Source organism: Heliconius melpomene, chromosome 15 (genome assembly GCF_056956725.1).
Source record: "Heliconius melpomene rosina isolate 202511_hmr_F chromosome 15, ASM5695672v1, whole genome shotgun sequence".
Lineage (NCBI taxonomy): Eukaryota > Metazoa > Arthropoda > Insecta > Lepidoptera > Nymphalidae > Heliconius > Heliconius melpomene.
Window position 1 is genome coordinate 5,795,006 of NC_140403.1, and position 17,331 is coordinate 5,812,336.

Consider the following 17,331-nt stretch of genomic DNA (forward strand, 5'->3'; position numbering starts at 1 on the left):
TAGGATAGGCAGAGGGAACCTGGGAACCAAATGTAATCCGTTCACATTAAGAAATTTTCATTTCCCGTTGACCGCCGAATTCTGAAGGTATTACGATGAGTGGCGGAACTTAATACCGCACTTTTTTGCCTCGACATAAGAGGCATGAAAACATTCAACATTTTCCTACCTTTTTTTATTTTCTTCTTTTTATGCAAAATTACCGAAGACTTCATCGTTCATTCATGACAAAGTGAGTGAATTAAATACCTTTATTATATTAGAAAAAACACAAAAATAAAACTTCGTTTCTAATTTGCACGAGGCTATTTATTTTTATTTAATAATCTCATTTAATATTTGGATATGGATTATTTTCTAAATTATAATAAAAAATATTAATTTTCTATGTAAATATTTACATAAAAACCTTGCTATCCGATTATAACATATTATAAAATGAGTAGTGATATGTAGGAACAATTAATAAGATTTAATGTCATTTAAAAATTTAAATTGCAACCTCAGAGTGAAAGTGACGCAACTTAAAAATTTAGAAAAGCGATTTTAAAATAAGTTTTTACTAAAAACAGAATTTATACGAATTTTAAGTTACACCACTTTCTTTCTAAGTATGCAAAATATTATCTTATAAATATAAAGTATCATATTCTAGTACGGTTATTTGCATTATAAAAACTTTAGGTAACAACTTTATAACTTAATTATCTATAAAAAAAATATTTGAGTTAGATTCGAGATTAAGAAAAATGATGTATATTTTTAATAGATTACGATTTTTTCTTACTTACGTATAAATTTATCAAAGAATATTTAAAAAGAAATAAAAAATTAAAGATGATACAAATATATAATATGATACAGGTATGTAATGAATATAACAAGATAACATTTACATAAAATGGCTCAATACATGTTAGATACAATTTTATTGTTCCTGATTTCTTATCTCAATAAAAAAAGATTATACAATTATTTATTTTTTTAATTTTGTAATTATCAATATTAATTATCATTAAAATTTGTATTAATTTTACAAATCATAATTTTTAAATTATTTATTACATAAGCACCTAAAATATTATGTAAAATAAATAGCGAAGCTAAATAATAAAAGTTTTTTTGAGCTTCATCCACCATCTCATAATCCAAGGTCCTATAATTCCTATTGATCAGCGAAACATTGTAAAAGCTAATATCATCGTTTACATTCAGACGCCTGCACCACGGTAGTCTTAAAAAATGAAACTTTTTTATTTTATTTTTATTTATTTATATTTTCAGAAAGCAGGATAGGCAGAGAGAACCTGGGAACCTAGTATTAAGATACTCCGTTCCCATTAAGACACTTCCGCTTCCCACTTTTCGCCGAATTCTGGAGAAACTAAACGCCGCGCTTTGCTTCGTTACCAGAGCGAGGAAATATAAACATTGAATAATTTCCTCGAGTAAAAATCGAACCCACCACCTGTCGCGTTCACAGTCGCACGCTAGTGCTCCTGCACCACGACTGACCTGGAAAATAAAACTTATTTTTAAAAAATCAACAAAAATGTATGCAACATGACTATATTATAGTATACAAAACGAGCTTCTAAATTTAATAAAACTCATATTTCCTAAATTAACAAAGTTCCAGGCGTACACTCCACCTGGCGTGTTACCAGTTACTTAACTAAAATTACTATTTACACATACTAGTTAGTACATACATACATCTACTGGAAATAACGCAAACCTCAAGCTTCAAAACAAAACTTTAACGAAATCTCATTAATGGAACATGCTCATTACACCGTACTCTACTGCGACCGTTCCGTTGCGGAAAGAATTCTAAAGGTTCCCGTCGAACAATGGACCTGCATGTTGTGAGGTTTAAGCGTAATTTAAAATTATTTTTATAAAAAAATAGAATTTATACGAGAATATGTATGGTTGAAAATATTATTCCACGTTACACAGGTTGAAAATGAATAATTTAAATGACAATTTAATATTTTTCTACAGTGATAAAATATATATTGCATATTACAATAAACTAAAGAATTGCAAAATATAAAAATTAATTAGGTCATCAGTTATAAGGTTGCTCAAGGCTTAGTCTTTGTATTTAAATAATACTGTAACTAGAGAAACAAAGAGTTAGAAGAGTTAATTAAGAGAATTAGTGATTTAGAATATTGTAATTTATTTCTATAAAATTCATCGAAAATGGAGTGAATTCGATATATTCGACCAGTTATTTCTACATATATTTACTAACCGTTACCTTCATTTTTAAAATATTGAGACTGTCAAAAAAAACTAAAAATTCAGTATGGTACGATATAATGTCCATAGTCCATTTGCAATCCCAACACCTAATTCACACCTACAGGCTATCACAGGATGTTCTGAGCTAAATATTAGAAATAAGCTTGGCACGATTGCGAATGAATATGGCAATTGTAAATTGTTAGATTACATTTAATTTCTAAATATTTTTTATTTACTTCAAATTGTATTGATTTTCGAGATATAGCTTGCTGAGTGACGGGATTCAACGCAGTGTTTAATCTTGTTACCAGTGGGAATCGAACTCGTAACAGTTACATTGTACTCCCTGACGCTATGACGATGCGCCACTACAGCTTCTTATTTAATTTTCTTGAACATAAAAACCATCATTCGCCAAAATCCATTATTTTAAGACTACTGATAATGAATATATATCTACAATTACAAAACAAATACAATTTTGATAGACAATTTTTTTCGCCATTAAATAAAAATTTATTGAAATAAATCGATTGAATGTTTTTAAAATAAGTAAGAATTAAAATAATATTGTCATTTGTTTTATTGTTGTTTTACCTCATTGAAAATCTTCCTGTGTTTTAAGATATAACAATTTGACTGACTATAAACATGCTAATACAATTTCCATGGGACAAAATTAATGAGATTTACAATCTAATTTAAAAGGCCGCGTTTATTATACAAATTTCCTAATTTAATAAAATAATATTTACAAATATTAAATATATATTTTAATTGTAACAATATAATAATAATAGATGAAATTATAAGTTATTTAACGACTATGATGAATTTTAGATATTATTTCTTTCATTACTAATTCTTATTATGTAAATATCGTTTACAATTTTACGTAAGTTTATTTTTGTATACTTTGTAGTATATAAGGAAGTAAAGAAACCGTTTTTTTTTTTTGTAAGTACGAATAATTAAAAAAATATATAATTTAATTATTAAACTAACTAAGTACCGAATAAATTTAAAATAAACTACATGATAACAATATTTACCTCGTTTCTCCAATTATGTTTTTAGTCAAAATACAAACATTAATAACACATTAAATTCACAAAGGACTATAATAAGATTATTAAAACATTACACTAAATAATTTCAACTTTAACCAACTGCGAGGAACTGAAACAATCCACCTATATTAATTATGTACAGTTCACCGAACGTTGCATCATTGTAACTAGCAAGAAACTTCCACAGTCAGTAATTACTGAGGGCACGCGCCGCTACGTTCTAATTTTAAAATCGATTTCTTTTTTCGAAAAAGTCCTTACGTTGGTTCCAAACTGCCAGTTATAAAAACACATTCTAATTTTAAAATCGATTTCTTTTTTCGAAAAAATCCTTATGTTGGTACCAAACTGCCAGTTATAAAGGGATGTAGTGATGTTAGAATCAATGTTAAGATTAATAAAGAACTGTGGCCCGTCGATGTCGCATTGTCTGCCAAGTCGCATTCCTGACCCCGATATTCGAAGCAGAAATTCTGTAAATTTAAAAAAAGAACGATTATACGATACACGCGTTGGAAAATTGCCTACAGTTTTTATTAGATTACAGATAGTAAATATTTTGGGTTTATATGAAAATGATGTTTTAATTTTGAATACCATTTTTTTACCATTAAATGTAATAAGATAATTAATAAAAATACAAATATAAAAATACAAACACAAAAATAAAAATACAAAACTAAAATACAATTATATAAACAATTAAAATATAAAAAATTATAATTAAAATAATACAAACCCTAATAATATTTGAAGCCATACGCTTGAGGAATGCACTCGTGAACAGAGCGGCTTCGTCCCCGCACGACCTCTGAACTGTTCGCTCCGAACACAACAAGTACTCTTGGAAGGAACTGCAAAGAAATTACTTTTCAGACGAGAACTCTTTATAAGTCATCAAAAAAGAAAAACCTGGGAACTAATATATTAAATTTAAAATTCGTACTTTTTCAGGTTAACGAAAGTTCCATTTAGTCTAGAGCTTTTTTTCAACTTCACGGTTATCCGGCAAATAGGTATGGTAGGCATGGTAGGCAGAGGAAACCTAGTACTAAGATACTACGCTTCCCCACTTAACGCCGCTCGTGGCATTGCTTGTTGAGTGGCGGAACTCAACCCCGCGCAATGATCTACGGCTGGCTATCAACAATTTCAAAAAGACTTTCATTAAGGGAATGTATGTGAAACCGCTCACAATGGTTATTGGTTTAAATCCCACTCATTTTTAATTATTTAAAAATCTTAATTTTGCCAGTTTCTCAGATAAAGTGTAACGTTATCAAATAAGCAAATGGAAAGCGGAGACATTTTAAGCACGAAATGTAAATCATCAAATATAATATAATATATGAAATAATTAATGTTATAAATAAAACCAATTATTAAATGATTAAACAATTTTCACTAAACTAACACGTCATGGCAAAAGTTATTTAATTTAATATAGATCAAACGTCACCCGGAACTGAAACCGTATATCAGTGCGAACTAATTAGCTGCTTAGTGTGAACGATCACAGATAATAATAGACCTCGACATACTCGTACTAGCCTAACATCCATATATTAGGCTTCTTTATATGGTAATTTAATTTAATTTTTTAAATAATTTAAATATACGTAAATACTTATTACGTATAGTAATTGTATTTATATTTGAATTACTGAGGCAGGCCGTTGTAGGTCCGATCCCCACTCGGGAGAATGAATCACTATTTATTAATATTTTCATTTCTTCGCGTTAAATTACGCCATACAGTGCAATGCCTTAAAAATTCAGCGAAAAGTGGGGAACGGAGTGTCTTAACACTAAAATGTATAATGTATATGGACACGAGAAAAATGGAAACGTCTTTTTTTGCATTTTTAGAGAGGAACTCAAAAGTTACGCCACAAAGGACCTGAGACGTGCCACCATTACAGAGGTACAACAGATTTTAATAATTTAAACTAGACGAACTTACTATTCCCAGTAAGTACATCAGAGAGCTTAAAAATTATAAATATACTAGCGGACGCGCGCAGCTTCGCTTGCGTATTTAGGGGTGAATTCTAAAGAACCATGAAACACATGTTCAATTAAATATTTTTAAGAGTCAAAATTTCAAATTTTTTAATAATCGGCGGCGTTTTAAAGATGTTTCCATACAAACTTTCAACCCCTTATTTGCACCCTTAGGTGAATTCTAGAAAACGATGAAACACGTATTCAATTAAATGCTTTTAAAAATCTAAATTTCAAATTTTATAAATATCGGTGCCGATTAAAATTTTTTTCCATACAAACTTTCAACCCCTATTTCACCCCTTTAGGGTTAAAATTTTTCAAAATCCCTTCTTAGTGGATGTCCAGATTACGAAAGTAAACATCTGTCCAAATTTCACGTTTCTATCATCAGCGGTTACGGCTGTGCGTGCGTCTTACCTCAGTCAGTGAGGACAAGTCCTTTTATATATATAGATTATGCATTTGTTGTATTACTTTGTCGAAAGCTTAGTTCTACTCGTTAGCTTCAAACGAGGTTTTGTTTAAATCTAACTTCGAGAGTACATTTCAATTAACTATCTAAACAAGACGAACTTTTACTATAAAAGCCAGTGTTGAAATAATCCAATTTTGTTGTATAGCGCTACGGAATTCTAATGACGTATTGTAAATAGTTACTAAATAGATATATTAAACATTTCGATGATTTTGAAAAATATATACAAAATTCTTTTTAAGATAATAAATTTGACTGAGTACACACATGAACACATGGCTTCGTTTTCATTCAATACACGTGTATTATATACGTATATACGTATATTATATACGTATATTATATACGTATATTATATACGTATATTATATACGTATATAACCAAAGAAACAGCTTCTCACTTTTTACAATACCTATAAATACACAAAGAAATAAAACTTATCTATTTGATGTTTATATTGCTTAATATTACACTACAGTAAATATAATGTAAAATAAAATACTAAATCACAACGAAAAATTATATTCATATACTAGTGGAAAATATTACAAATATGAGAAAAAAAGTATCCTATGTTCATCCCGAGACCCTCAAGTATATCTATATGAGTATTTTATCACAATTAAATTAGCGGTTTGGCCCTGATTGAGTAAAAGACAGACAGACAGACAGAGTTACTTTTGAATTTATAATATAGGTATGGATTCAATTTTAAATATTAACACAAGTACTAACTTATGCAACTTGACGTTTTCTATTCTATTAATATATTATCCCATCAAAAACATAAATGTAAAAAGAAAGCCAAGTTCTGTAATAAAACGTATGCTTTCAGCGATAAAAGAAGTGAGATGTAAATGTATGCCAAGTTCAATGGTCAGTCCTGAAATTTATTTTTAACAATATAAAATATTTTATAACAACTGAAAATGCCCATTCTTCTTACAACTTGGAGACTTCATTTATGTGTAATATCTGACTTGGCTAGTTTTCATATGAATTTACAATAGAATCTGAATAGAATAGAATAGAATTTGAATACATTCATTAATATCGATGTAAATTAATTTGAAAACTAGCCAAGTCAGATATTACACATAAATGAAGTCTCCAAGTTGTAAGAAGAATGGGCATTTTCAGTTGTTATAAAATATTTTATATTGTTAAAAATAAATTTCAGGACTGACCATTGAACTTGGCATACATTTACATCTCACTTCTTTTATCGCTGAAAGCATACGTTTTATTACAGAACTTGGCTTTCTTTTTACATTTATGTTTTTGATGGGATATCATTACTTTTTGTACAGAAATTATAAGTAGGAAGGTTCATAATGTTATCAAAATCAAAATATTCTTTATTCAATTTGGCCATTACTAGTACTTTTCCTATAGGAAGCTACTATAGCAAGAAACTCAAGAGTTGCTCTTTTTAAAACATAGTTTAGAGTCAGCGCTTCATAGGACATTTCTCTTCGCCGAATAAACCAAGTAGGACACCCTTGTGATAATACACTTCTATCTTAATATTGTACAAATCTACTGCAGCCTTTATTTCGGAAGTAGCTCCGTACGTAGTTAAGCAAAGCATGTCTTCTTTAGAAGAGTAAGGATTCCCGTTTCGAGCGCTAGTGTAGATACTTAAATCATTCCAGTTACGACATACGTACTCTACTATAGTCTCGCGCAATTTATTAGTTTGTTGTATATCAATACGCTCAAACAAAGAATATGCAAAAGCATGGAAGAGACAGCTCCCATCGGGAGGCATTGGAACAATTCGGTGTAAGGTTCTTGTTTCACCCACAAGCAATTCTATTGAACGACTCATTGTTCAACATGTCTTGGAAAAAATATAAACAATAAGTTTATTAAGTGCTGACGGTACCAATCTGAATTGATATGATCCCAAGGTTAACTTCGTTCTCTGCCGTTTTCACAAGTGTTCCTAAAACCAGTAAAATCATGAAACCCAGGCCAAAAAAACCATTAAAATATGAGCGCCTTCGTACAATAAAATGTATCTAATATAATTAGGTATTTACTTTTTTTATTATAGTCAATAATATTATGTTTTATTACTCTTAAGATGATATTTAATTATATATGAATTTAGATTATATTTATCTATGAATCTCGACTATAGTTTTTATTTTGTTGATTAAATGACAGTTGTCAGATTATAAAGTAATTAATGTATGCTGCGTTTAGAAATCTGATAAATTTATTATTATTTTTTTCTAATTTTATTATTTTGTTGGAATAACTCAACACGCAATGCCTTCAGAGTTCGATGGAAAGAGGGGAACTGAGTGCCTTAACACTAGGTTCCCTGTGTCTACCCCGCTATGAGTGGGATACACCGTAAAGCGGATTTATTTATTGGAACGAAGTTCCTTACGGCAGGCTTGGAAGGGATAGGGATTTAGCTGCGTGACCGAACTGAAAAAAATGTGATAGTAAAACCGTAAGAAAAATGCGTGGAATAAAACCGTTAAATGAGACGTGCGCAGGCGCGACAGTCGCATACACAGACGAGTAATGTATAATACCTTTCTCTTTCTCCCTCTTTCTTTTTTTAGTTGATAATTTGAATTACGATGTTTTTTTATTTTAAGTAATTTATTATTTCCTAAAATACTGAATTTTCTAAATACTTTCTTGTACTTAAATAAAAACAAATCAGCAAAATTTAAGAGAAAAATCGAGAAAACCTACATAAAATTGAGCACGACTTTTTTGCAATTTGTGTCGATTCTACATTAGCCGAAGGACTCGTCGTTCGTCGAACTTCGTTCCTAACTGGTGTCCCACGACACCACATTTTGGTTTTTTTTATTATTTTGTTTAAGTAATTTTTAATTTTCTCTTTTTTTCTCTTATTTTTTATTAACAATTACTTAAATTTTTACTGTTAATAATTACTTTATAATTACTTCTGTTAAGATAGCTGAAAGCTGGTAGGCTGACAATGTTTCAAAATAAAAATCAAATCAGCTTCACTCTGTATCCCGCACACAGAAGAGTAGACAGAGGGAACCTAGTGTTAAAACACTCAGTAACTAGTAACCAGTAACCAGTCAGGTTTTACAGTCACACTTTATGCCCCTGTGCCACGACTGACCTTACAGATAGTATATTATTATTAAATTTTATATATATTTCTATCAATATAATTACTTTTTAAAAGCTTTTATTTATATTTATTTTTTAGTGTATTTTTTTCTGTTTTAGGATTCTGTACCTCGAAAGCAATAAAACAGAACCCTTATAGGACTTAGTACTTAAATATTGTAATAATAATTTGTTATAATAATTTGTTATTTGTTATCATTGTGCCGATAGTGGTTTCGGTTAACGGTTTAATAGCGAAAAGCCTCGACCAACACCTTAAGAGGCTATCGCTTAGCTGTTGGATCAAGAACCGGATACAGAAGGCAGTATTACTTGAGGCGGCACGTATTGTGCGGAGGTTCCTCTCTCTGGAGCCCTAGCCACCGATGGCTTGGACCCTTGTCCCGCCCTCGGAAGAGTGGTTTTTTTATATTTTTAAATGTATCTTTTTTATAATAATTTATATTTAAAAATGTAAAAGTGATTCACTAATTTAATAAAAGTTCTTCAGGTATTTAATATCAAATACGTTAATCGACTATGCAAATGCTCTTAGTATAATAAGTACTAAAATGTTTAAATTATCTATATATATATAAAAGGACTTGTCCTCACTGACTCAGATAAGACGCACGCACAGCCGTAACCGCTGATGGTAGAAACGTTAAATTTGGACAAAAGTTTACTTTCGTAATCTGGACATCCACTAAGAAGGGATTTCGAAAAATTTTAACCTTAAAGAGATGAAATAGCGGTTCAAAGTTTTTATGGAAAAAAATTTAAATCGGCACCGATTTTTATAAAATTTGAAATTTAGATTTTTAAAGGTATTTAATTGAACACGTGTTTCATCGTTTTCTAGAATTCTCCCCTCTTATTATTCCCCCCCTAGAGAGAACCTTTAGGGGTGCAAATATTCATAAATATTCATAAAATTTGAAATTCAGACTCTTAAACGTATATAATTAAACATATGTTGTATGGTTTTCTAGAATTCACCCCCTAAGGGTGCAAATAAGGGGTTGAAAGTTTATATAGAAAAATTTTTAAAACGCCACCGATTATTATAAAATTTGAAATTTAGACTTAAAAATATTTCATTGAGCACATGTTTTATGGGTTATTAGAATTCACCCTTAAATAGGCAAGCGAAGCTGCGCGCGTCCCCTAGTAATAAATAATAATGAAGGATGTTAATCCATTTATTATATTTTTATATTTTTACGTGAAGCCCTTGAAGTCCACATGATGACAGGCTTTCTCAGGACATAAATTAGAGTCATTTTCAGCTACAAATGGAGACATATCTTATCTTAAAATATACTTGAAAGCATCGTGTTGTTTGAGATGGCTTACGTAAGTAATAGTGAAGTTAGTCTACAAAACAAATAAAATATTTACTAACGTGTGACATAAATAAAAGCAAATATATATAAATAATGCATTGCTCTTATTTTGTTGGCAGGCGCTATGCCTAAAAATCAGTTATCATTAACTTTGATTGCTATGCTTTCATTACAGGTGCTATAAGTAAATATTCCTAATTGAATCTATTTATTGAAAAATTATAAGAAAATATTTAAAAAAATACTAGTTTCGGATTTTTCCCTTGACATACACCCAATTACTTAACCGGATGCTAAATTTCACCATTCTAGATCATCTGGAACTTGGTTAACATTAAGGTCTATAGGTCAGTCACCCCCCTAAAAATTTACGATTTTTGGACGTCATTATCTAAATAACTATTTGAGCTGTGTTTATGAAATTTTATGCACGTATACAAGTAGGGGGTCTAAATATTTGAGCCAAATATGACAGCTTTAGGTGGAATAGTTTTTGAGTTACGAATAGGTAAAAAGTGGCTTCAAATGGTTCGTGTAAAATAACACACGGTGCTGCTCGCCAGTTCTGAAACCCAGAAACTTGGCACGCGCTCCGCGCGTTTTAAATTAGACAGCTACCTATAGGCTGTATAAATAGCATCTTTATATATTAATGGATTTCTATCTCAAATTAGATAGAAATAGTAGCGGTATCTTCCGATAGCTTTGGAACAAAATTAGCATTCTATAGTATTCCATTGCAAATGATTCTAGATTCTCTTATTTCTCCGTTCACACGTTTCGCAACGTTTCACTCGGATTTTTAACAGGAAATAAATAGTATTGTTTTTGTTTATCTTTTGAAAGTGCAACTGCGTGGTCAGCGATGTGCAAGTCCTGCGATGCTGGTTGAATAATTTTGAATATTTTGAATACATTATCTACATTATTGGGGCCAGTTGTGGCTGTCAACACCACTGGTTGTGGGTTCGAATCCTACTCGAGGACATGAAATATTTAATATTTTTAATAGAGTGTCTCAACACTAGGTGAAGTGTCTCAACACAAATTAATTTTAAGTGTAAATATAAAATATTATATAATAGAAAACTGTATCAGAAGAAAAGGCATGTTTTAGACACATTGCGACTTAAATGGTTGATTTCAAAGCGACGTTTATCAAACTAGGAAAATGAAAAACATTCTAAGCATAATCAATTTTTTTCAAGTGGATATTATATGCCAACGATAAGTATACGATATGCCAAAACACTTACGATATGGCAATTGTGTTGAACTTAATAATTTAATACAAATACCTGTATTTAAGTATAGTAAAAAATATAATTTTCCACATAATAATAATTTCTGTCAATTAAAATGTAGAAAAAATGAATGAATATTTCCGTTATCCAAGTTAATATCATAAATTATTATGCATTTATAATTTATTACTTAACATCAAACAGTCGCGGCCACAGCATCATCAGAACCACAGCCAATATTTGTGTTGTGCAAAATTCAAACAAGTCCAATCTGACTAGGTCGATCATAAACAAACAATTTATATTAAATCTTTCAACACTTATACTAAAATTGCCTATAAGTAAACGAGTTTGTGAAAGTAATAATTAATGAGGCAGCCCTTATAATTTATCGAACATCTTAATGAATTCGACCATCTAATATTCATGATGAGAATTAAATACTGGTTGCTCTGAGAACTTCAAACTCTTTAGATGTTGGTTGATAGGTTGCTCGTCTTGACAGAATAATTCATAGAAATCAAATAAATTAACATTCTGTATCCCTATGCATGAAAACTTTAGTTAATTATTCATGTAGTACAAAATTTTAATGGATGTTTTAATCGCACCGCTAAACACTAGTGTAATATGAATAATGCAAAATTTAAAATAGTATGAATGAAAGTTCTATTTTAGTCATAATTTTGATACTAATATTTACACTGTCTCCGAAACCGTGAACAAAATTAACGTAAAATATATCTACGAGTATGTGTGTTTAGTTTTTCATTCTAAAACGATACGAAAGGCGAAAGTGTTATAACATGTAAAACATAATATTAATCAGCATCACGCTGTATCCCGCACATAGCAGGGTAAGCAGAAGTAGTCTTAGCACTAGGTTTACCTAGTGCCACGACACTCCGTTCCCCACTTTCCGCCGAATTTTTACATATGCATTGCATGTTGAAGATATGAAAATATTAATAATTCACTCCTACGAATGGGGATCGAACCCTCAACCCTCGTATGACATTCACATCCTTGTGCCCCAGCACCACAATGGGCTCAATGTGTATATAAAATAAAATATATAAGTTTTATTCATAATTATCAAAAAAAATATAATATTGGTATTACTTGGTCAACTGCAGTATTAATTCTACTCACCAACAAACAGTCCTCAAATATTTCTCCTGATTTACAGCCACATTAACTTCATCAGTTTGGTATTCTTCCGTCTTCTGGTGATTGCTGAGTGTGGTCAGGGTGACTTCATAGTTCTTACTGCATACTTCGTACTCTGGGCGTACGTTCTTCACGCAATCAGCATGTCTTAGATACTCATCCTGGTACTTCCCTCTCGTGCACAACTCTTGGACAACCTCCGTTATCCCTGAATATATCTTTTTAAACATGGCCTGTTTGTTCTTGTCCATACAAACTTCGGTGTAGTTATCTATACACTTTATGCCAAGTCGCAGTTCGCTGTGAAATTAATAAATTAATTATAACGTCTCGAGTTTGTTGAGAAATTGTTTATAAATTATGATTAATTATTTGATAAATTATGAATTAACTTGTACCGCAATTACTGAGAGTATATTAATATAGAATAGTAAAATTAAACATATTATAGCTTCACGCTGTATCCCGCACCTGCGAAATAGGCAGAGGGAATCTAGTGTTAATATACTCCAATTCCCATTTTCCACCGAATTCTGGAGGTATTGCATGTTGACTGGCGGAACCCAATGCCGCACTTTGCCTCGAGACCAGAGGGAAGAGATAAAACAAATAAACATATTAAATATTCAATTTCCTCGCGTCGGAATCGAATTCAAACGTGTCGCCTTCACGAGTACAGTCTCACGATTGGCCTCATAATATAACAACATATTATAATTTATACATAAGCATAATTATAGTGGACATACAAAATTGACCTGATATGAACTTTAGTCGTGAAATTTCAGTTAAAGCGAGCGAAATGTGACATTTATAATTTTAAACAATAATTATGTCGACTAAAATTTCAACTAAGAGCCTCATTGGCCATTCAAAGGTCCAATCAAGCGGCCAGTAAAGTTAGTCAGTCGGACAACTAACGTCAAATTGCTGTTTACCACAAACAAGAACACTAAATTAAGATGGGGTAACTATTACGTGCCATTTCGTTCAAAGTTCCCCTTCCGTGGTGCTAACGCAGTCTTGCTCTTGGTGAAACTTCAGCTCGAACTTCTAGTTCATAAATAAGGTAACGGAAAATATTCCATAACAAGAAAACAAGGAATAAAGAACGTTATCGATAACTTTAAAATTTTCGTTTCGTATCAGAAGTAAAGCAAAAATAACGTACAAGATAATACATTTTTTTAATTGGTCTCTCCTTTTATTAAAATCTTGTGATTCTAATAGAGAGAGAGTAATTTTTCTATTCTCTATCTTTTATACTCACACACAACTCTTATCCAATTCTTCCCTGGTTAACGCGAAAGAGATATCTGATGAGCTGAGGACTGGTAATGACATTGAACATCGTTGCAGAAGATCTTCTTCCTTGTTACAATTTTCTTTTACAGCACCTGTTGACATATACAAATAAGCTATATTTATAATGTTTTATCATCTACAATCTACATAAGTAATAAGAACAGCTGAGCAAAATATTTTTTTTAGAACGTTAGTAAATTTTTTTTATGTAAAAAAATGTCCTAAAATATATATTCATTATTTATTCTAGTAATTACAATAGAATTTATTCTAGTAATTACAATAGAATAGAATTGAATTTAGAAAAATAAGAAATCAGCATAACGAATATATTTCACAACATATTTTCACAAATAACACCGAATCAATAAAGGAAATGAAAATCCGTTGTAATAATTATATTTAACGGGAACATTATAATTATAGCAAACTAGAAATTAAATTTTAAACTGACATTTCATAAATGAATGATATAATACCTCTCTAGCGCTTCTCTCTAATTAGAACTCTCAACCAATAGCAATAATTTTCATCAATTATGCATCCTCTCCTTATATTTCTAACATATTTATATATTTCAGTATACGCACTTGTATATGCCTATATAGTAGAGTATAAAAAAAATATATAGTTCTATTTTAAAAATAACAAAAGAATTTCAAGAGGCTACAGTAATAAGCATATTTAAATAGTATTCCAATTAGTAATTAATAAAGAAATAACAGAACTTTATTATTTCAATTATTAACAAGCTATTGTTTTGGCTATGGGATTATAACGAGATATTGATTATATATGTGACGCTCATCTCCGCTATGTGATCTCTGTATTTGAGACCATAGTACAGCATCCAGATAATTAAACAACTGATGATAGTTACAATAAATGATTAATGATATCATCATTACAGTTGCATATAATCATTAAACATATTATTTCCATTTAACTGTAATTAATCGTGAATTAACATTGTTAACAAGTACACTGTCTCTCAATTCTCAGCTCATTAAGTAGTCTCAAATATATTTAAGGATGGAAAAAAATATGATAGTATAAGTAAAATCTAACTATGGTATATAATACATCAGCTTTACGCTGTATCCCGCACAAAGCAGGGTAGGCAGAGGGAACCTAGAGTTAAGACACTCCGTGCTCCAATTTCCACCGAATTCTCGACGCATAGCGAGTTGAGAGGCAGAACTGAACGCCGCGTTTTGTCTTGACACCCGAGCGGAGAAATGAAAATATTTTATTGCCTCGAGTGGGAATTGAACCCACAATCTGTCACGTTAACGGCCACACGCTTGTGCTCCAGTTACGACTAGTCTCTTCACCTTTTAGTTCGATTATGTGGTCTAATGGATTAGAATTGTTGATATTGCAATCTACTTTCACGATGTACAGAAAGATGCTATTTGATCAATACAAGTTACAATAAGTTTAAGATATATATTTTTAAACGTTTAGTAAAATGGTACCATATTTCTCTGTTTCTTCACTGCTTCTTATTATTTAAGTTTTCTGTAAATTTTATAACAAGATATTTAAAATATCGAATGTTAAATACGAAAATATATATTGTTTTAAAAAAATGCAAGGACATATACATATATAGAACTGTGGAATGCTCCCGCATAATGTATAGTACTAGTTTTTCATAGAATTTAAAACACTAACGATATTCGTATTCATAAAAACAATTGTAACTTTAGTTTTAATTACAGCTTGTACAAAGGCGACAATCCTTTAAATATGCAGGTGTTTTGATCTCTTTTTTGATCTGTAATTTAATAATAATAATAATAACTCTTTATTGTACACCCAAGAAAAGACACAAAAATACAATAACATTATACTCGTATAAATGTACAAAAGGCGGCCTTATTGCTTAATAGCAATTGCTGCCAGGCAACCTTAAGGCAGAGGACATAGCAAATTATGATATGGGTAGGGTGCAAAAAATATATATATATATAATTAAGGGTGTAAAATAAATATATATTTACCATACATAACACATACAAAGCATACATAAATACATATAGCCGTATCAATATACATACATATAAATAAATATATATATATAACTACTACATACACACATAGATAAAGATATATAAGATAATTTACTCTAAGCACTTCGTACAATTAAATGATTGTTTAAACTGTAAAGTTTAAACTTTTTTGTTGTATCTCATTTAATGATTTTTTAAACTTGTTCAAGATTAAACAAGATAATTTAATGTTTGCATTGCATTAGCAATAATTCAAAACTAATGAGCAATAAAAAATGTATCCTATATCTTATAAAACAAAGTCGCTTTTAGTGTCTGTCTGTTGTTTCTAACTCTTCTTCTTCTAAACCACCCAACAGATTTTGAAGCGGTTTTCACCATCAGGTCGAGTATTTTTCGTAGAAGGTTTATATATAGTTTATTATTTGTACATTCTTATGTAAATTAACATAAATACGATAAATGTGTATAAAGTCCTACCCGTTGAGACACTTTCGCGCATGCGCTGCTTTAATGGTAAGTACTACATGAAAAAAATGTACTGGAGTATTGTGCCTCTTAATAAGATCTACAAAAAAGTCCGCGAGAGCATATTCGTATCTTTTAAGAATAACGTGTAGTGATCATATTTCTGTCTAAAAATAATAATTTCAATATATTTTTTATTGTGAGCGATATTTTTCCATAATGGTATTAATCCTTATCCTTTAAAATACTTTATTAAATTTCTACGTTAAACGAAGATAAAATTTTCTTTTTACACTATTTCGAAATTGCGAATAGTTTTACAGAAAAACGCATTTAATTGTTGACACATCCCGCCGTTGACACATCAGCTGTATGTTACTCAAGTTTCACTTATCCCTTACTCTCAGCATATAAATAAGTATATTAGTTACGTTGGCCATTTAATGTAGATGTCTTTTACTGTTTTTCATTTTAATAAGTACTTTAGAAGTTGTTACAATATCAAAAAATCCTTACTGCGAAACGGCTCGCCACTCGCCATGTGTCCGCCGCGCCCGCCTGGCTTACAAGCATCGGTGGTTCAGTGGTAGAATGCTCGCCTGCCACGCGGGCGGCCCGGGTTCGATTCCCGGCCGATGCATTCTATTTAATTTTCCTCACAGGCAGCCACGTAGTGCTTGCTTTTCACCAGGGACAGAATACCCTCTTCAGCATTAACCACAAGCAAGCAAGAAAAAAAAAAACCCGCCTGCCTCTATAGCAACAAAGATTTAGATGCGTTTGCACGTATTGGATAATCGGAGTTGAATGTATTATTTCAGCGCGATATATTTGGTTTCATATTTTTTGTAGTAGTTATT

The 17,331-nt window shown here is 30.7% G+C and overlaps 1 protein-coding gene across 1 annotated transcript in view; it reads right to left on the reverse strand.

The window, feature by feature from the left end:
• Positions 1–287: 287 nt before the first annotated feature.
• LOC146531466 (uncharacterized) overlaps positions 288–17,331 on the reverse strand; it is a 28,180-nt gene continuing 11,136 nt past the window's right edge. The window contains exons 2-5 of the mRNA XM_085198236.1: positions 13,954–14,080; positions 12,666–12,983; positions 4,066–4,180; positions 288–3,799 (exon numbers count right to left, since the gene is read on the reverse strand). Coding sequence (XP_085054362.1) covers positions 3,659–3,799; positions 4,066–4,180; positions 12,666–12,983; positions 13,954–14,080 — 701 coding nt within the window. The 3' untranslated portion in view covers positions 288–3,658. The remainder of the gene's footprint in view (positions 3,800–4,065; positions 4,181–12,665; positions 12,984–13,953; positions 14,081–17,331) is intronic.